Source organism: Cavia porcellus, unplaced genomic scaffold (assembly GCF_034190915.1).
Source record: "Cavia porcellus strain 051 isolate PalLab524CR breed Dunkin Hartley unplaced genomic scaffold, mCavPor4.1 scaffold_22, whole genome shotgun sequence".
Classification (NCBI taxonomy): Eukaryota; Metazoa; Chordata; class Mammalia; order Rodentia; family Caviidae; genus Cavia; species Cavia porcellus.
Window position 1 is genome coordinate 58,660,484 of NW_026947505.1, and position 22,976 is coordinate 58,683,459.

Below are 22,976 nucleotides of genomic sequence, written 5' to 3' on the forward strand. Positions count from 1 at the left end.
TTGGAACAGTGAACTTGCTTCCACATCACCTGATTCACAGCGGTTTTAACAGACTACTTCAGTCTGTTGGCGTATGGGTATTATCTGCAAGCTTCTATAGGTAACATAAGATCCAGCTCATAGGTTACTAACTGAATTGCTTTTTCAGTAAATCAACAAAAGACATCCACCAAAATTTCTGACATGCCTATCAGACTAGAGGTTTAATTAAATTCACTGCTATCATGGCGTAGTTCAAGCCATATTGAGCTTTGTAATGGACTTAGAAACACATTTGTAAGTCTATCAGTCGTCAGTCAATCAAATTAATACACTGGGAAAAGAAGACATTTCATTTACAGATAGACTACTACACTGACAACAATATTAAAAACATTTAGACATCTTACTTATTCTTTTTGATTTATTTTTAAAAGACCAACCACCGTTGACATATACATAAAATTAATACAAGATATAAGGGACTGCTATCACAGAATCAAAGCGAAATCTTCTAAAGACATAGTTTCATCTTCTCCTTGAAGGGCAATAGAGGCCAGATGTACAAAATGCAGAGGCAAGATAGAAAATTTACAATATTTCTGGGATCTCTTAACCATGTATCACAGCAATTTGAAAGAGGAATGGTTTATATGAACTTTTAATTATAAGGCTTTGGAAGATCTTAATTGCTATGAGGAGGTAGCCAGTAAACCTCACAAAAGGTAGAAAAAATTCAAACAACAGAGAACCATCGTAAAAGTTAAAACCTTATTTAAATGTACCCAGAAGCATGCAGGTAACAGATAATTCTATGCTTTATATAAAATGCAGTTACAGTAATGTATTCCAAATAATCATTTGATTAAAGACAAAGATAAGATAGGCATATATACGGTTATATTAATGCAATGAAAATTACATTGTATCCTTAAAAAAACTTTATTATTTTTAACAAAGCCACCAAACAATCTTGCCATTAAATCTTACTATTTGGAGAACAATATATTTCTTTATATATTACACTGCAGCCTAACTGTGCTTATGTCGTCACATTAAATTAAAATTATATTTTAAAAATAAACACATAACAAACAAAAAGAAGCATAATGTATAAAGGAAAATGGGATTTAAAAATCTTGATTTATTCTGCTGAAGTTGTTTATCCAAAATTGATTGTCTTAAACAATTATTGTTGCAGTTTATAAAACTGACAGATGTTCATTTGTTACTAAAGCTGAACATGGAAAAAAAAACAACACAAGAAGAAAAGAGAGAGGGGACAGAAAGAGAAAAGAGAGATGAAGGAGTATAGGGGGGACGGGGAAAGAGAAAAAGAGAGAAGGGAAGAAAACAATAGGTTAAGCTCCTAGATTGGCAGGCGGATGGAGACAGAGCCGTCTTCTCCCTTTTTAATTCTCTCTTTCTTTCTTTCATTGTTTTTTAAAATTTTTTTTTTGATAAGCAAGTTAGGTTGGACATACACAGCCTTCTGCATCTCAAACGGTTCTCTGATGGTTCTTTATTCAAGCTGTCATAAAACATTTTGACAGGCCAGACCTATTTTGGCATACAGACATGAAATACTGCCCAGCTTGGATGGTAAGACATTGCTAGAAGAAATTGTAGGAGGAAACAAAATGTAAATTGGCACTGCTTCGCTAAACTCCTCCACTGTGTTTTATCTTGCAATGGAGCACTTGGGGCCACAGAGAGCTGAGGGCACCTGATACAAATGGCTGGACATTCTATTAAATTCAATGCTCTCAGAGCTTGTTAAGTGGTTGCTTTCAAGTTTCTGTAAAAATTCAGTCAGATGTCTTAACACCTAGGAAAACTGTGTACTAAGGGAATCAAAAGACACTGAGTTGGAAACAGCTATTGTATTTCAGGCATTTTAAATACAGTCATAAAGTAAAATAAAGTGCTTAGTTTGCACCAAATGACAAGAAAAGATATCCGTGTAAAAAGCATGATTCAAAAATATCACAAATATACTGGGACAGGACATGCTCTGTGTGCTTTGGTTTTTACTATTCTGTTAATAATAAGATATTTTAAAATAAAGAAAATATTGACATAATGCTGAATATTCTAGTCTGTTGTTTATCCAAATTTAAGAGTGAACTTTTTGTGTATGCTGTAATACTTCATTTACATTTCTCATAAATGTTACATATTTTAAAACCACCATACATATTTTGCCACAGGGATGAAAGCTGTTGATTTACAGCAAGTTTATCTTGTCTATACCACCAAGTGAGATCTGTAGTTATGTAATTTATCCTGATTATAAAATGAGCGTGAAATTGAAAAAAGTGAAAGGCATCAAAACACTAAAATTGAATGATGACTATTAAATAAGGCTATGAACAAATTTTTGATAGCCCTGTTTCAATTTAACATCTGCATTAACGTTCAAGTTAAAAACACGCTTGTATATGCAACAAAGAAAAGTGACACATTCGTGGTAATGTTAGATAACCATGCCATTAAATTACTTCATAGAGGCAGGATCATATTTTATGAACTATGGTCTTATGTTACCCATCCATATACCTTTTAGAGTAGAAATAAAAATTTAGACATTCAAACTGTGATGTTTCCTTTTGGGGAAGTGTTAAAGGTATTCTTTGCTTTCATAAGAGAGATAAAAATATAATCACCAATTTTCCTGTATATGTTTTAGCCATAAAATGGCTCAGGGACTCTTGTCACAGGATAATCTCTACCAAATTAGCCAAAGGGAGCTGCCACAGTGGAAGCATAACACGGATTCCAAGAGGGGTGGCAGAGTCTCATGTATTCAGTCTTAATCAGGGGCAGGTTTAAGCTTTGTGAGTCTCGAACCTTAGATATTTCAGGATACCCTCTTTAAGAAAAAAGAACATTTTATATTTATAAAGTTGCTAGGGCCTCCAATGGTCTGAAAAAGATTCCATGAAAGCACCTCCTTGTACTTTAGTAATCTGCAGTATCCCACTTTCTTCTGAATATGATGCAATATATAGTTTTAGAATCAGCTATATGAACTTTACTATGCCAAATCACCTCTTCAAAAATCCACAGTCAAAATAACTGTTGATTCAACAAATAGAAGACATACTGAATATTTTAGAATGATAATGAGTATTCACAATTTATGTATTTGAATTACATATTTATTTGAGCTTTAAAAAAGAAGAATCATGAGTATATTCTATAATGATCTGAAATTGTCAAATCATGTTAAAATACTTTTATTATTTTAGAATGATCTATGACCAGGTCCTCTTAGATACTGACATCAGAATATGATCAATTACTCAATAAATAATACAATTCTTATGCCATTAATAGGAATTTTAACCACATCATGAGAAAATACAAATATACAGATGCTATGAATAATAAGTATGTTTGTTTTAATATTTTAAAGGGTTATAATAAAAAAGAGTGGGTCTGGATAAGAATGACATTAATTATCAGATTTGAAATCAGCCAACCGGTAAGGTTTCACTTTGTTTGAATAAAGTGTAACATTTACTCTCTCAACTCTCGCTTCTGTCTCTTTGGAATAAGAAAGATTAATGCAGATGAACAACTATTTTCTTTGGGTTCTTAATCTCTTCTAGTATGATTTCTAACAGGAACTGTCAAGAATTAAGTGAAAATCATAGAAAAACATCCAGGACCGAGTACTACTATATTATCCATGTTTTGTGAAATATCCAGCAGATATTAAAAACGTACAGTGTAAGGAGTGCTCTTAGCCTTTCACATCGGGCAGGGGAAAAATAGTTCATTTTTCTAGTTTGAAAAAATATTCCTCAGTCAAAACATGAGCATAAGGAACATGTAATGGATTATTATTACAATCATAAAAAGAATTGGGGAAAATTTATAAAAGGGGAAATGGTGACGTAAAAGGAGGTGAAAATCCTGCAATTATATTACATTTCTGAACAAATCTTCTTTTGTGAATTCTTGTTATGACCGCTATTCTAAATATTAAAATGCTTTAAAGGCAATATTTTAATTTATCATATCCTTTTATGCATGCTACATTAGGAATTCGTTCATGCCAATACTGACAATCAGCTTTTTTAAATTAATTGGGGTATAAAAATAAAGAAAAACCAAACACTTACAATGAAAGTAAAGTTCTTCATCACCTTCTTGATCAGCTTTGCTGTATCCACAGTGCCTGGAAAGAAGCAAATTTGTGACAATCTCATCCAATGATGTGAATTTATATATTTAACCGTTAGCATTATATACCCTATGATATGTCTTATTTAACAACATGCTAGAGTGATAAACTAAATACAAAAATTTCTTGTCCAAAGTCATGAACCTAGTTAGTAATAATAGAGCAATTGAATGGAGTAAAATCTCAGTTTGTGTGTGTGTGTGTGTGTGTGTGTGTGTGTGTGAGGGAGGTGGAGTCAGCAATAAGTAGCAGATTATAAATGGCTTCTTACAGACTTTTATTTTAATAACTGAAAGACCAATCTTTCCTTAGGAATCATCTATATTTGCTACGAAATATAACTTGAAATAACCAATAAACATTTACCCAATAGCTATCATAATAGTCTTTCTCCTCAAACTGAAGGCAGTGAGCAAACTCCTATGCATTTTGATGTTTGGAAAACAACAATTTATTGACCTTTAAGGTTTAATATCAGACAAGAGGTGTCTGTATCTACTATTTAAAATTCTAATAAACTTAGCCAATTGGAGGCTGACATACTTTTGAAAAAATACTGTATTTCACGTTGATATTAGTACAACATCAGAGTCTACCTTCTTCCAATGATGAAGCCGAAGACCATGAACACCAGGATGATGGTCCCCGCCACAGCCACCACCGCAATAATAATCACAGGATTCTGTTCACTGGAGACAGCTGTAGCTGTGAACAGAGGAAACAGGAACAGAAATACCACTGAGCAGAACGTGAGAGGTTAAATCTAGTGGTATCTAGTTAATTCACTTCAGATTTTTTGATTCTAATACATATTTAAATAAATGTTTACTTTGCATTTTAAAGAAGTGGTAAGATTAAAGAGAAGCTAGCTTATTTATGAAAGTAAGTTTTCTGGAAGTACTTTGAATAATATTTTTATCATTGTCTAATTGTAGACACTTTCTGTACAATACTAAGTGATTTTTCTATGGTCATTGATGAAAGTTCAGCTGGCCTTTTCTGAAAGTCTCTTTAGGGTAAGAATGAGCTTCCATAAGGCAGCTTCTGAATTAGAATTCTTCAAAATAACAAGAACTCACTACTTTCATTTTTCTAATTAGTTTTTTATACTGTGAGTTGTCATATTTTCCACAGAGCGTATTTTAAAATGAGTATACATTTAATAAAATTATCAAAGAAATGATGAAATGTGTACTTCATAAGTACTTCAGTTGTAAATATCATACAATACATAAAGTCTAATTACTAGAAGCAATCAACAAATGTAATCTTTCACTTAAGACAGAATGGAAAATACTGCTTCAGTTGGTGGCAAGGGACTGCTAGGTTTCTGGAGCAGGAAATTCCACGAGGCAGAGTTCAGCCTTCAGAAATAGCCGGTAGGAGTGGTTTGCTGATTAGTCTCTCTTTGTTTTATCTATAATCTTGTTTTAACTACTTACCTCTTACTTTTGTTTACCTAACAATATACAGATTCTACACTGAAAAACTGTAAAAATGGCTGGTTTCATAGTTTGTAAACAAAGGTATAATATTCACTTAGTAATTTATCACTCACTGATTAGTTTCCTCAGGGAACTAAACAAAACAGTAAGAAAGAGAGAGAAAGAGAGAGAGAGAGAGAGAGAGAGAGAGAGAGAGAGAGAGAGAGAGAGAGAGAAAACAACTTTCAACCTCTGATTTTTGCATCATAGCCTAGGAGTATACAACAGCAAAAAGATAACTTCAAATATATTTGTTTGGTTCATGTAGTGTTTTGTTGTTTTATCTGGCTTTTTAATATCTTTTTCTTTAAGAAAGAGGAAAAATGGAATAGAAGGAGGAAAGATTTCTACATATGTTTGCAGAAATTCTTTTCAACCAGTAGGTCCCATAGGCCTAATTTTCCATCACGAGCTCAGTCATTGGTTAGAAACAGAGCTCCAGGGAGAAATCTGGACTCAGGTGAATGGTGAATCAAATTTTTCAAATAAATTCTCATAGTATTTATAGATAGCTTAGGGTAGGCTTTAAGCTTTTAAAAACTGATACTTATGGTTAATATCTTCATTTATTTCCTAGTCAAAACTAATTTTAAAGGCTATAGTACAGGGTTAAAAATTACAAAAACAAAACAAACAAAAGACAAAAAACAAACCACAGAGGGTTGATTCTGCATAAGGAACTTTAGGATATATGAACGGTGAGTCTCTTTCACTTTATCTTTTTTCCAAATGGTGCTCAAATGACTTGTGTTAGGCAGTATCCTCCTCCTGTCCAGCTCCCTAAAGTAGAACGTCACTACACCTTGACATGTTGATAATAATAGGCATGTATTCTACCAGGGTCTAACTGTACAGCCTCTGTGCTATACAGTATGCAAGCAGTGTCTTGTAACTCTGTGTGTGTACCTCATTCTTAGCACAGGGCCTTGGATTAAGTTGTTCTCAAAGGTAGTCTAGGAACCCCCGAGGGTCCTCTAGGATTTTCTGGGTAGCTGGTATGGTCAAATGCATTTTTTATAATATAAATATACTATTTCTGTTTTTCACTATCATTTGCTTGTGAGTACATAGTGAAGTTTTCTAGAAATTCCAAAACATGGTGACATCATGGCTAAAAACGGGCTCAGTATGTTATAATTGATGGGGGGAGAAGTGAGATGTGTTACACTCATGTACCAGTTTCATGTAATGAACATAATCATTATGTACTACAAACACAAAGTTACAAAACTTTTAAAAAATAAATAATTTGGTTATAATGTTTAATGTGCAATCAGCCAGGGGTATAATTGACAGAAACACACTCTTGGTGGGGGGTTCTCAATATTTTTTAGTAGTAAAAGTATTCCTGAGATCAAAAAGGTTGAGAGTGACTGTGATGTAACACAAAAGTTTGCACGCTTGATACCTAGCATTTCGTATATATCGTACTTAACTAACCCGTAGAACTACGTTGAATTTATTATCCCAGTAATTAGGGTGTAGAGAAGTAGCTCATGTAAAGCCCGGCAATTGGATGGGGTACAGGTGAGATTTGAAGCCACGCACCTACCTATTAAGTGTTAATTGATACTGTTAATAAATTCTACATTGATGGATATGAGGTAGCCATTGCTTATTTAAGGGCCTACAGTGCACTAAGCAGTATGGTAGGCCCTGGGTAGACACAGGTGGGGAAAAAAAAGATCCTTCTTTCAGCAAATGTACATATTCTAGTACAGAATATTCTGATAATAAAAATAATCAAACATTTCTAAAGCAAAAATACATTAACTTTCATGTGATCATTTGGACTATACTGACTTAATTCATGAGTCTTAGTTACTCCTTTTTTTAATAATAAGAATAATATTTATTAATCTTTACACTCAAAAAATAATAGCTTCCCCTGATGTTCTCAATTTACAAAGTAAGGAAAAGCATAAATTCATTTTGAAAGTTTTTAAAGCTAAAAATCTTTAATGAATAACAGCTGTTTAGACAGATGTGATAACTAACTGGTATTTTAATTTAAAGTTAAGCTATTCATTATAACACAAAAACACAATTTAAAATGTCTTATTACACTGGAAATTACAAGATGATATCAAGTAATTGGTCTGAGTTAAAAACTTCTAGACCATATTCTAAAACTCATATTTAAATGCTGAAATAATTACTTAATTTAGTAACATTTTGGAGACTACTAAACTTACATATTCTGTCTCACATACTTGATTTAAACTGATAATAATAAATGCTAATAGTATTAAGCTCATCATACCATGCTACAAGACAACTGTTTTCAACTGATGTCTTTATATCTACACTTCAATTTAAAAGACTTATATTCCAAACTTATTTCATCATATATTGTATTATTTGTGGCTATTAGGGTTACTGATTTATTTAAAAATGTAACAAATACTGCATATTTTGAAAAAAGACTACTGCAAACTTAAGCATCATTTCATGCAAAGAATATTTATTAATAATAATAATACCTTTACAAGATCTATATAAATCATACTTTGAGGTCAAAACAAGTCTTTCATCATGATTATATAGATTTAATTTGTTTTTAAATTTTAAATTCAAATTTGTTTTTAAGTTTTTTTACAATATAAGGAAAGAAAAATCACATATTATTTTTCTATTCAATTTGGCTAGAATTTTATAAGAACACTAGAATGGCAGGAGGTGAAGAAGTAACTGGTCAGTGAACTGTGTGTGGACAGCTGAGGACAGGAGAAGACAGGACCATCCCACACAGAAACACGAACTGATCCCTCAGTCAGGTGGAAGAGCCTGCAGCAGTGGTGCTCAGTGTCTGAACTCTTAATCATAAACTCTTCAAGATATTCTGTTTATTTGTTATAAACTGTACATTCATGCATCCTTATTGTAGCCTTATGGTGCATTATAAAACAAAAAATGATAAGGGCACCTCAAAGAGACTATGTTCTGTGATTCGAATACAATGCCCTGGATTTAACTGCTGCCTTTATATTTCATCTATCTATCTATCTATCTATCTATCTATCTATCTATCAATCTATCTATCTTGTAATATGCTTAAAATATTTTAAAACAAAAACAAAATAAGGCAAATGCAAAGGAAATAAAATTCTCAGATTATCCTGAACTCCAAGCTTTGAAATCACCGCCAATGAGGAAGCAGTTTAAATTATCACCGCTTCTTGGGTATCTTTTTTATTTTTCTCACCCAATGTACATTCTGGCCTCATTTGAGTTTTGTGCAGAGGTAGCAGCTTTGATAAACACAATTAGAGTAAGTTCACTCTGAGGTCTACAAACATATTTTGCATCCTCATATGAACCGAGGCAGTCCTCCTTCTGTTCCTAACTTCACTTAAAAATATACGTATATATTCGGTTGATGCTAAAAAGGCTAACATAAATCATGTGGTTCATGCATTGCAAGAAATACTCAGAAAGTTTTACATCATTATTCTAAATGAGTTTTATAGAGTACACATCTTTTTGCAATATATTTGAATTTATATGTAAAAATTAATGATTATGCAAATCATAACCCTCAAACCTTGGGGGGGGGGGTAGGAGAAGCCAGAGTTATCCAAAGTAAGAATGCAAACCAAAGGCGGTAATTACCTTCAAACATTTTACCTGCAGCTTCCTCTAGCGTAGCCACGTCAAGCCGGGGGCTGTAATTTCCATAACCCGCAGCAGTGAAAGCTCGAATTTGGAAAACATACACTGTTCCTGGTTTCAGGTTATTAATGGAGGCTGATGTGGACTTGGTTTTTACTGTTGAGTAGGTCCTTTCCCTTTGATCCTAGAAACAATATTTACAGGGCATATTTAAATATGATAATTTGACATCTAATTCTTCCAATTTATCTTAATTTGCTACCATGTTCCTAGAGAGGGAACTCATACCTACTCGAATACTTTCACAATGAGTTATTTCTAAGATAATATAAAATAGAACTGTGACACACATACTTTTGTCTGATAAATTTCAAAGACAATAATTTTGTTAAAGTCATTAGATATTTTGCACTTTTGTTTTGTTGTGACAGGGCAGTGCAGCACAAAGATTTTAGCTATGATATTGTTAAGTGCTCTATTGATTGAAGTGTGGGGACTCCTGTAATATATACAGGTCAGATTTTAATATCATAATGTGGTCTTGAAAGTATCTTTCCCGAATGACATTCAGAAAGGAAAAAAGAAGTCATGCACTAGAATAAAAAAAAAAAAAAAAAAATATATATATATATATATATATATATATATATATAAAGAAACTCAGTTAAAATCATCACCACAGTGCCACATCATTTATTTTCAATAAAAATTTTATTACTCACAGAATAAAACCACTTCTGTAAAATAGCATTCAATGGAATATTTTTAATGACATACCAATCTGAAAGTGAAACGTGATTTATAGTTTGATAATATTTTAAATTTAATTTCTTCACTTTTCAGATTTGAAAACTGAGGTCTGCAGTTTCTTGAAATGTTATAACTCCTGAATATCATGTTTTTGAATACATTTTTATATAAGCCCAGTAAAATATATATAAACATTCGGGCATATAAAAGCTTTAAAAAGTATTTAAGTAGGTAAATTTAGATTGTCACTACTGTGACTCTTATATGCTATTTATGAAAACAATTTTAGAAATTATACTTTAAAATATATTTTAGTTTTTTATTCATTCTATATAAATATCTATGTTCAGCTTTATTTGGAAAAAATTCATTGAAAACTGAAAATGTCAATCAGATTGTCTGATTTACTCTTTAGTATTTGTAAAATTGTAAGTAAAAATATACATACATTTAATTCCATAGAACTTGTGATCACCTTCATTATAATGATTGATACAAAGTATTATACTATATTTACCTCAAAACAACTGGATATAATTAATATAACATAATAAGTTGCTCATGACATGCTTGCATATATTTCAATATATTACAATATAAGTATTATCTTTTAATATTTCCTAACCTGCAAAATCTACTAAATGCAGACATTGTTTCTATTATGGAAAACAGAAATTAATTATTTGAATATATTTCAAAGCTAAGATTTGCGGTCTTTTAGATTTGTATTTAAGAAAATTTACTCTTGTCACTTAACTTGTATTTTTAAAAATACGCTTCATTGCGTACTGTGGCAAGGCACGGTGACACCTGCCCCTGCCTGTAACACTGGCATCCTGGGGGGCTGAGCAAGGGGGCTTATAAGACCAAACCAGCTTGGGCAACTTAGAGATTCAGCGAGATTCTATCTCAAAATAAAATAAAAAAAAAAATTAATTAAAAGAAATAGAGGGAGGCTGAGATGTATCTCAATGCAAAGGCAATGAGTTCAATCTGGCATACAATAAGAATATTTTATTGTCTTTGAAATCTGGTATAATCCAGGAAATATACAAACAGAAGAAAACAAAAAAAATATCAACACTAATGGTCTCCTATAACATATTTGATGGGACAAGACATACATTTCTTGGTATGAAAATGAGCTGTATAAAATGTAACTTTGGCCACAATGACCTAAATACATAATGTAAGCAATATGAAAAATATTTTAAAGTTAATGTGAATGTTAAAACTAACCTAATTTTAAAATGTTTTATTTTCAAAGAAAAAAATGTCCTTTTTACCAATGTGTTGTATACACTTCAATTTATTCAACCAAGTAACCCAGTTTTTCAAAGCTTTCGGTCCCTATTTTGCAATACTGTCTGAAGAGTCAAAATGCTTATGTACACTACGGCACTGCAGCTAGCTCAGTTAAGTCAACACTAATAATTCTTATTACTGCAATAATAGTCACAGTTTCCATGTTTTAAGCCATGCACCAGGATATTCTGGGAGGTAGGTAGTGATTTATGAGTAAATTCTATGTATAAAATTATCTATCTCCAAAGGAGACAGAAATAATATGTACTTAGATATATCATTCTTAACTAAGATTTAGTCCTTGTAAGGCAATTACAGGATGTACACTTTGATTTTAGCCGTAATATGTTCCTCGTTGGGAGGGGTGTGATACTATGTTAACATAACATACTTGTATAATGAAAACATTCTCAGGAAAAATTTAAAGGAGTAAAGTAATATTCGATTCTTAGGTCTAGAGAATACTATTGTTTTACAAACTATTCTTACTTTCTTTGATTTTAAATTATTTAAGAGTGTCATTATTACTACTGAAACCACATATATTAAATGAAACTTTAAAGGCCCCAACATACATTCTCAAAGAAACACTTGGGCTGTGTAGTTTCCGCGATACATCTTATGCCTGTTGTGCTATTGAAAACTGCATAAAAAAACATAAACTGAAAGTTTTTATCTTTACAACACATAAACAATACACAGAAATCATGATCATAACGATGAAGCAGAGATTCAGGAAGATGGTTACTACAAATGGTTACAATTAAGTGTGAATTCTGAGGTAGCTCCAGGTGGCTGGTGCTGTGACCTGCTTTAGTGAACCATCCTAAAGGACTGCGTAAGACACAGTGCACTTGAGCTGCGGTTAGCACTCACTTTCTCGTAGTACTTGATTTCGTATTCGGTGATGACTCCATTGGGGTGCTCCGGTTCCTGCCAGGAAAGCTCCACGCTCCTTTGCAGCACCCGCTCCTTCATGACTCCACTCACTTGCGAGGGAGCTGTTTGGACAAGATGTGTCAATAAACAATGAGAAAATCCACTGGATGCCTCAAATCAAATGTCACAACTGATCAGTCCCATGCTGTGCCGGTTTCATTAAGGTAAAAGAAAGCACCTTTTCATAGCTCACAATTCAGAAGTTAATGAATATTCAAACAGGACCTTATTACTGTTCATAAACCTTAATAGGAATTTAAATTAAAGTGCAAACAGCAGAAGATAGTATTGTTCAAGTTAGTGCAAAATGGAAATGATGGGGCTGAGAATGACAATTAGGCAAATGGATGCTAATTAAGGCTAGAAAATATGATTTTAGATTAATCTCCAATGATAAACTAAGGCAAAGTATGTATTTCACATGTGATAGCAATATTCTCCCCAAAAGAAAAAAAAAATGTATAAAAGACCATTTTAATTTCCAATGAAAGTGACTGTACCTCACAAAATATTTTTATGTTTCATTTGTGTGTTTATGTATGCATTCTCAGAAAATACCAACCAACCTTGGAAAAATTTTAACTTTTATTAAGATGCAAAAAAAGTGAAAGCTTCTCTGATTTAAACATGTGCATTAATACACACACACACACACACACACACACACACAGATGCTCACATAGGTCATTTATAGCCATGTATCCTAGGTTTCAGGTTGTGGTAGAAGCAATTCACAGCTACAATTTCCCTTTCTCTTTCTATACAGATAATAATATGCTTGGAGTTCCTTCATTCCAATTAGTGGCATATCCTCTTTGGTAGCTAAGGCTGTGGAATGTAGCAAACTAATTTGCTCTGTCTAATTTGCTCAGTGATGATTAACTAGTTGTCTTCTCTGTCTACATGAGTAGCTGCGTTGGCTTGGCTGAATTTCAGTGGGGTCATTACGTTTCATGTATCATGCTCTATCTCATTCTGTAAAATATTTTCAGGCTGTTAATTTAATTTTCAGATGTCTGAAATTGTTAATAATCCCGCTGACAGAAAGGCAATTATATAGGGCCAAAGCCATTTAAAGCAAGCTTCTGATGTTTATCCCTTTGGCTTTATTTTGGTGGGGCTTGTTTTTCTTTCTTCCTTTCTTTCTTTCTCTTTCTTTCTTTCTTTCTTTCTTGATTTCTTTTTTTCTTTTTACTTTCTTTCTTCCTTCCTTCCTTCCTTCCTTCCTTCCTTCCTTCTTTGTCTTTCTGGCTTCCTAATATTTTCTTGCATCAGTGTCTAGGGAAAATATTTTTTCCTTCTTTCTTATTTGGCAATTCATGGAAGATTCATGACTCCCACTTTCTCTCAGGTTACTAATACAGAACTAGGCAGATTAAGTGGGACAAGTTTCCCTTGAAGAGGGTGCAGCTGAAGTACTCAATTCAGTGTTCACAGACTAACTGCAATTCTGTGATGTTTTCAGTAAGGCAAGTTTCTAATAAGTAATCCTCCCTTTGCCACAATTTTAGAGTCCTGAGTATATGCAATGAAAAAGAACTTCACGCAGCACATGCTTCACTTAGAGTCTGTGATGATCACAATGTTCCTTGGTCCACAGTCTTGGGCAACATAAACTCCAACCAATCATGAGGTGAGGTTCTACTTAACAAATAATCTCTGATGCCTTACTTAACCTCTTAAAATGGTTCAGAAAAATCTATACTTTCATTAGTTCAAAAGTAAGCAGCAAAGATAAAAATATTGCAAAGCAAAACAATGAACTATCTATTAGAGCCACTGGGCTCTGATCGGGATTTACAATGTATTTGTGCACTTTCAAAATAGGTTAACAAGAAATAGGTGAGCGAGGCAACAGCTGTAAATTTCTAGGTCTCTTTCAAAAACATACAGCTCAGTGTGATTTTTTCAGTGTAAGTCAAACTGTAAGAACGTCGTTCTCTCAAAACACAGTGCAGGAGACAGAAAATATTGCATTCTCTGAGTTATGGAGGAAAGTTGGGATAAAAATCTACCTTATTTTGTTTCTGATGCACAAAACAAGATCTCAGCTTAAAATAACACTTTTTTTTTAATAAGTTGAATGCTAAAATTCATGATTTTATCCTGGAATAGAACTTTTACCCATGAAATTATGGTAACTGAGATTTGAAGGGAAATAATGGTGCCTATAACCACATGTGAAATATGTAATATTTTGAAATTCGTAACTCAACAACAACAACATATTTCACTGCAACATATTCTTTCTGTTTTGCACAGAAGACCTACTGGTAAGTGGTCATACTCTTGATATTTTTGTGTATTTAAGTCCTTGCTGACATTTATTGTATGAAGTCACAAATTTTTAGACAGTCAAAAATAGAACTATTAGTACATGGCCCTTCTATAAGTACAAGATTTTGGTGCATGAATGCTGGTTATGTTTTCCCTGCAGTTTAGTATCTGAAGGACAGAGGATAGGGAAAAACAAAACATACAGTTTACAAATGAGAAAAGGTACAACCTCATCAGATTCTAACAAGATCATTATTTGTAGATAAAGTTACATGTTAAAGTAAAACTGAACTGACATAAATACAATGATTTCTATGGTTATGTCATAATTGATCTATTAAACATACCCTAAGTATTTCTCTAATAATCTCCTCACTTTTACATTTAAATAAATAATTGCAACTCGAACTTATACAAAGCTACTAAATAGTAACCAACGATAAATAAATATTCTGAATTGGAAAATTATTTTGCCTATAGAGGAACTGTTAACATGAATTTTTAGTGGGTTTGTCACAAACTACGAATAGATTCATTTCTCATATAACTTTCTGGAATAATTCATATACAACAGCTAATTTCAAATGGAGAAATAGAACATTGACCTTTAATTTCTTCAAGCTGGGTAGGATGACACACACTTGTAGTTCTAGCACTTGGGAGTCTGAGGCAGGAGGCTCATCCTGAGTTCAAGATCAGATTATACTACACAGTGAAGTTAAGGCTAACCTGGATTATAAAACAAGACTTTCTCTCTCAAAAACCTTTTTCTTCAAGACTTATTGAGGACCTAAAAACATAACAAATAACTAAGATATAAAATAAACTATGCCATAATGCACATTTACTAAATCATATTTGAATCAGAAAAAATGGTGACAAAATATAATAATTTTAGGAAATTTAGCGATAATTTCAAAAGTTCAGAGTGGCAAACTTCAACAATGTAATATCAAAGTTGACAAAGTTAGTGAAACAGGAATCAAAACTCTTATGAAAGTCAGTAAAGTTACTCTCTTGGCTGGATGGGTTTGTTACTATGTTTTGAATTGAAAAATGATCAGTTAGAGGTGGGTTAATATAGATAATTATTTTATACATTTGAGCTTCAAAGTACTCATATATGATCCTTGATGATAATGAATTTCCAAGTAAAATCAACATAAAAGTATTTTATAAATATATCTTCCTAAAAGATCCATTTTTTCCTCCTGAAATGTTAAGCTTAATTGTAGGGAAGGAACGTTCTAATGTGCACTGGTGAAAAAGACAATTTTCAACATACTGTAAGAGACAGAATGGCACCTAGGAGATACTCATAACCTGGTCTCTGTGAAAATTACACGGCAAAGGAGAAATTGCAGATATAAGCCAAGTTATAGATCTTAAACTAAAAAAAATGACCCTGAGATTTTTTTCCAAGCAGGTCCAATCTAACCACAGGAACTTTTCAACTGCAGAAGAATTTCTCAATATATACTCAGGGATGCAGTACAAAAAATCAAGGGATTTTAATCATGAGAAAGACTCAATCCACTGAGCTGGTTGAGCCCAAGGGAAACACTAGAAAATATGGAGCTAGCTTTTAGGATAAACTACTGGACCTGGCTGACCAACAGGAAAAGAGAGACGTGTGTTTTATAACTACAGAGAAACTCAATTTTGCAAACAACATGAATGATCTCTGAAGCAGATTTTTGCCAGAAACGATAAACAAACAAACAAACAAATAAAACTTCCCAAATCAACTGAATTTCAGCCTCACGTGGCTGTCAGCACAAAATCCAGCTGTCTTACTGTGCCTAGACGTCTGACCCACAGAACTGTGAGGTAACAGATGAATATTGTTTTAAATTGCTAAGTTTTGGGGGTAAATTTTTAGGCAGATACACACAATTTATGTAGTACAGGATAAAAGCAGAACAACTTAAATTTTATTAATCTTATGAGAAAAATTTAGTGACTGCTTATTATAATAATCCATCAAATGATCCATAAAATTTTATGGTGAAATATCATTTATACAAAAGTTTTATTAAACACACTGCTTAGTAAAACAAAAACTACAATGTTGTATATGAAAAGGTTATATGACACATGAAAAAGAAACAAATTTTATGTGTCATAGAACTTTAATGAAGCTTATGAATCTGACTTGTAGTGCAAATTGACCTTGAATTTGCTTATGTAGCCCTGGTTGACCTCAAATGCACAGCAATCCTCCTGCCTCACCCTTCCAAGTACAGGGATTATAGGAACAACATGAGTTGGAATTTTAAAAAGCGATTTATTTATACTATTCATCATTTCCTTACATTTTTATGTTCTTACTAAATTTCAACAAAAAATGAAATGAAAAAAATATATGTATATTTCTAACAATATAATCATATAAGGCAGTTACAGCACTTACATCACACACAAGGAAACCTGTTTTGGCCCACATATCAAGTTAAATCTTTTGATATTTGTCCATTTTTAATTAATAAATACAAAAGGTAAAATGAATATTATAGAAGAGAATCAAATAAGAATATCAATAACAAAAATAATCTTTTACTGAACACATGTTGCTATATATTATCATTATAGAATTCATATTTAGTCTGGAAACAACAAACACGTATTATATCACATGCTTGATATTTTGTAATATATGACTTTTAGTTTTCTTACTTTTCCCTACAAGTGTTTCATTTTTGAAATAGAGGACTAACAATAAAAAAGGCTTATAATTTATTTCAATAATAATACACTAGGTTATAACTTCATGGTTTGGTAAAGTGTTATGTAAGAGCACTTCCATTACTAGGATATGTAGAAAAATTTTACTAAATTAATTTCTGGAAAACAAAAAAGCATGAGTAGTATATTATAAATAATATAATAATTTAACCAAGTACAAGACTAAAAGCATTTGAATCTGTAGTGATTACGAGGAATTCATTTGGAATAGATGTCTATAGTATTATTTGGTTAGAAATGAAGCATGAAAGGCTAAAATATACATAAAATTTCATTTTCTATGAAGTGGTAAAAGATAGTGGGAGATAAATGATTGTTTACAAAATTAAAGTATATTTACTTTGTGACCTACTTAACACACTAATTAGGATAATGTTTTATTCAATACATAAAATACATGACAATTGAAATATAAAATAGAATGAGTTCCTGAAAAAATTCAAAGAATAATAAGTGAAATGACACGTTGAATAGGAGCTAAAGATCGGAGTTTCTATGAAAAAATGAGTATAATGGTAAACTAATGCAGAAGAAAAGTAACAGCACCCTAGAGAGGAACCCTAGTCAAGTATTTATATGCGAGTTGGGTCTATGTATTTTCAGGAGAGAAACAAAACACATTAGAGGAATGACAAAAGTCATTGTTCCACTATTTCATCACTAAGAATAGTCAATTTTCTTGATGTAATGAGTGTAAAAGTGATCAGATAATACAATTTTTCAGTAATTTTTCTGCTATCACTGGATAATTACCAATTGTTTGGACACTTAATTAATTAGCACTTTCCAGTACAGTCTTTAAGTAAAATACTTTAAGAGTCAGAAGCAAGGGTTGTGGGGAAAGCTAATGTTGGTGGTGAACAATTAGTCTGTAAGTCGATACATCTTCATTTGGATAAAATTCCTTTAAATGTCAAATCAATGACAACTTAAAACCCAGTAGATATAAATCAGGCAGATTCCCAAAATGTCTTGCTGACACCAGTCCTATTCACTTAATAACTAAATGATGACCTACTGTTTAAATTCAGAAAAAATAAAATAAGACCTTGATAGTGAGTCAGACAGGTTATATGTTTTTTCAGTCAAGAGTTAATACTACCTTTCTACTATTAGAGGTTTAGCCAAGAAACATTCATTTGGTATTTACTACATACTAGGCACTGTGAATTTTTAAAAATCCTTAAGTGTTTGCAAAATTCTTAACATACTTTGAATCATTATATAAATACACATAAAATTTGCATGTATAAAATTTCCACATATACTGATCTTCATTTCTTCCACATTACAACCCATTGCACACACATTCTCCTAATTTTACTAGTAAAGAAACTGAGCCTTGTACAAATTAGGGAGCACCGTTTTAGAATGGGGCAAATTTTGAATTCAATGCGTATTTTAAGCCCTAATTCCTAGCCTGTTTCCAACTACACTACAATTTCTTGAGAATAAACATGAAGAAGTGGATAGCTGACCATCATTCATTCAAATAGTGTTTACCAAAAGGCCATGATGTTTCGGAATGTAAGGACCTGGGGATATAACCAAGAGACTATTTAGGGATCTGCTGAATAGGCAGTAGTTCTAGAACCTACTGATACTAGTGCAGGTTGAACTTAGCAGAGATTTTTAAAAATATCTCTTTGCCTAAAAGTATGAACGCCACATATGATCCAACTCTAAAAAGTGTGAAATGATGAAAAATGAGGACTCTACCAAGCTAGTCCCTAAGTGATAAAGATATGTTTTCCTAAAGCAAGCACTCTGTGTTTTATGATATTTTTGCAATCTAGTTACATACAAATGAATGCAGTTTTAATACCTGTGGTCTTGTTTTTACACCATAATTAAAAAGCTCAATTTTTCATTTATGCTATATATTATAAATTGCATAATTTAATAATACAAATCTGCATTTCCTTCTTATCAGCTGTGTTGTAGTCCCCATAGGAATGTGCCATATTTATCTGACCGAATGCTTACAAGCATGCTTGTAAACAAGAATGGCCCTTTCCTTCTCTTTCATCATAGTTTTAAAAATCATGGTGCAGTAAATCTGCTGACAACATCGTGGCCTCATGTAAATTTCTTCAGAGGATAAATTATTAGAGTAGTGCAGTGCCTGTGGTGCTACAAGGTGGATGAGGTTATGAAATCAGAGGAGACCAGATTTGCCCATTGTTAGAGCTAGAGTAAGACACTTATAAAAAGAATGAGGATTCAAGGCAGTGCGTATTATTTCACAGAGACTATTTTTGCGATGCAGTATTTTACTAGGATGGAGACAGCAGTGCCACCCAAAGTGCAGACCAGCTTACTCAAAGTGCAGCTGCAAGCCGCTGGTTTGTGGGAAGATGAGAATCTGTGTCAGATGTACATCAATTATGTCAGTAAGCAGTTTTTTGCGTGTTGCTCAGCTGATTTTGTTCTCAGCAAGATTTCTTGATGAAAGAAGTTTTTGTTTTTCTTTGCAACTTTCATGATTTGCTTTTCAATGCAAACATTTGTATGTCATACATGAGCATTTTAAGCACAAGTGTCTTTTAAGAGTACTCCATTGTTATTCTTGAGTACATTTCACAGTTGCATTGGAATGCCCAGAAGGTAAGAGCACAATAATATTTTTATTGATTTCTGATGTGAGTTCCATTCATTTATAACTCATACAACATTTTCAAGACTGACTACAGAACTACACGCACTGTAAAAGAGAGAAGGTCTCAGTTCCTACCTGCTGGGACTTTTTTTTCTGGTATCGGGATTGAACTCACTGTTGGGACATTTTAATTCCTAAAACTAGCTAGAATATAAATGTACACAAACAATCTGAATGCAAAAGTAAGTATGGTAGCACAGATAAAATATAAACCAAGTGCCAGCAACTTCTTGGGCGATATTAAAGAACAAAGCACACAACTTCTCTGTCGTAAACAAGAATCGTAAATCAGTGACTAGTACAATCATGGCTTTAAATCATACATTAGAAATGTTGCCATCATATCTATAAACTCAAAGAGAAAACTTTGTATCTGTTAGGTAATAATGGACTAAGATCAAGGTTGGCTCAATGATTTTTTCTCGAGTGCCTTCCAACCAACTATAAGAAACAGCTCCTTGAATACTGCTTCCTCTACTACAGGGGATACAAATTCCTCCTTCTTTTGGTGAAGGGGAATGCTACACAATGTGGCATTATATTATCTTATACCTGTCTCCCCAGCTATTCTGACATTTTTAAAATATAGGAAGAATATAGGAGTATGTGTCCAAGAGCTAGCTTCCCAGATATATGCACCTCCTTACTTCTGTTGTAACATTGAGCAAGAAATCAAAACTTGCTTTGTCCAGTATCTTTAGCTTTAAAATAGAGATAACCATATTACACACTGCGTAAATCAGCTATTTATCGAAAGTAAATACATAAGTACTTGTTAAATATTTAAACCCATTCCTGACACATGATAATTCTTCCCAAATGTATTATTAACTCATATTTATTTTGCTTGTGTTAAAATTATAATTTCTGCAACCCATTCCAGAAAACTGCAATACTTTCCAGAACAGTCTCATACGATGATTCAGGAATCAGTGTTTTTCAAATGCCTCACATAAAGTTGCTAAATTTGAGAACAATTACATTGAAACTTGGCAGGAAAATAAATTGTAATTTGCAGGGTGGGGGAATCTATCCAACACCTTTCATAACACATGCTGATAATGCTAGATATTTACTTTTGAGATTGACAGTTTTCTTCAATAGTCATGTTAGTAAATGATCATGTTATATAACCGAGTCTATTCTGTATCTATCAGCTTGATAGAAAAGTAAAACATCAATGTTAACTATTTCAGAAGGGACATGCAATTGTGAAAATGGAAATAAAACTACTATATGAGAAAAGCACCAATATGACACACCTTTTGCGAAATGCTATAAAATACATGCAGTGGTGATGAAAATATAAATGAAGCAATTTCTTTTTTCACTGTTAAGGAAACAAAAATTTTGAGTAATTTTTTAAAAACACTCACATTTGGTCTGTTGGGTAATCTGGCTCGCTGTCTAATTCTCCCATGAACCCACTGTCAAAAATTACCTTCGTTATAAGGTCAACTATGTAACTGTGGTCTTGCTTCAATGTCCGAATATTTATAGAAATCATTTATCAGGAATTAGGAGCAACTATGGTCCATAGCCATGCTATTTTTCCATAACAAAAATGAACCCTTGAATAGAATAAGATATATGTAGACACACTCATGTTAATGACTGCCTTTCTAGGTCATGTGGATAGTATTTTCAGCTGTGCATATTAACTTTAGAGCATGTTTTTATTTATGAAGAAAGAATTATATAATATTCAAATCACAAAACCTTTGTAATTTTAGTCAACAATATATGAGATGGTAATTCAGCCTAAATGCTTATATATAAATTTATTTATAATTTTATAGCTGTTTAAGCTCTATATAACATAAGTTTATATGTCATACATACACTATTGCATATTCAACACAATGTAGCTGTATTTTCTTTTGGCATGCAAATTATTGTAATTTTCATTTAGATGAAATTAGTCCATATTTATTATATATCATAAGCCTGAATGATTTTTGTTATTGTCCTGTACACAATAATATTGCAGAAATTCACGGATTTGGTTTATTTTTCAGTAACAAAAAACTAGTGTTTACACAACCAATAGGTTGTTTATTAATAACAAGAATGGGAAGAATACCAATGAAAGAGATTTGTCTTAAAATAGTCTGATAATCACATAATTTTGAAAAAATCGTATTTTTTTATTGGAATAAAATTTACATTAATAAATGCAAATCATATGTTTATGCCTATACTGCAATTTATAACTGATCAAATATTTATCCATTACATAGCGTTATTCATTAACATAAAAGCAATGCTGTAGAACATAACCAAATTTTAAAAAAATGAATGATGGAAGAAAAATTGACTTAGTAATGAATATAATTTACATAGTTATTGCATACAGGTAATTATGTATAGATAGATATATTTAAGATATATAATATGCACCTACAAATCACTTAATAAATTTGAATTTTTTGAAAGTGACTCTATTACATGAAATATAGGAATGCATCCATTTATTGAGTGACATAGTATTGCTTAATTTGCTATAACATTTAAATATCTACCAAACTATATGATAGCTCCATGCTACACTATTTATAATTTTCATTCTGAAGTTCTTGATAGTGATTGAAGACCAACACAAAAATTCCATTACATTTTATCTATCATAAATCTCATGCTTTTCCTACTTTATTGTTGACTTCATCTTATTTGTATCTTAAGTTTCCTCTATTCTGATATGGATTTGCATTTGACCATATTTTTTCTGGGTCTAAAACATCTATTTTTTCAGAAATTGTTCTCTACTAGTTGTTTTGTTCATTTTATTTTATTTCAAAGTCATGTGATATGTCTCAGAATTTGATTAATTTGATTAAATAGCGTTACAATAACTAGATAATTCAAATATTTCAACAGGAATGTGGAAAAGGAGAGAAAATGAAGAAGGAAATAAAAACAGGAAGAGGAGGAAAAGAAACAGATGGAAAGCCAAAAAAGATCCACTAATTAATATTCTTCAACTAAGATACACAATTAAAATGTTAGCATTTCGATATTTAGGTTCTCATAAACT

At 32.2% G+C, this 22,976-nt stretch overlaps 1 protein-coding gene across 7 annotated transcripts in view; it reads right to left on the reverse strand.

Moving 5' to 3' along the window:
* The window catches only part of Epha7 (EPH receptor A7), a 157,397-nt gene that overhangs the window by 18,452 nt on the left and 115,969 nt on the right, over positions 1–22,976 (reverse strand). For 3 of the 7 annotated variants that reach the window (XM_063233252.1, XM_063233251.1, XM_063233255.1), the window contains exons 6-9: positions 12,199–12,323; positions 9,268–9,451; positions 4,768–4,876; positions 4,110–4,165 (exon numbers count right to left, since the gene is read on the reverse strand). In XM_063233252.1, the coding sequence (XP_063089322.1) occupies positions 4,110–4,165; positions 4,768–4,876; positions 9,268–9,451; positions 12,199–12,323 (474 nt within the window). Of the gene's footprint in view, positions 1–385; positions 1,217–4,109; positions 4,166–4,767; positions 4,877–9,267; positions 9,452–12,198; positions 12,324–22,976 lie in introns of those variants that run through there. The other 4 variants (XM_063233254.1, XM_063233253.1, XM_063233257.1 and 1 more) reach the window with 3 other exon arrangements.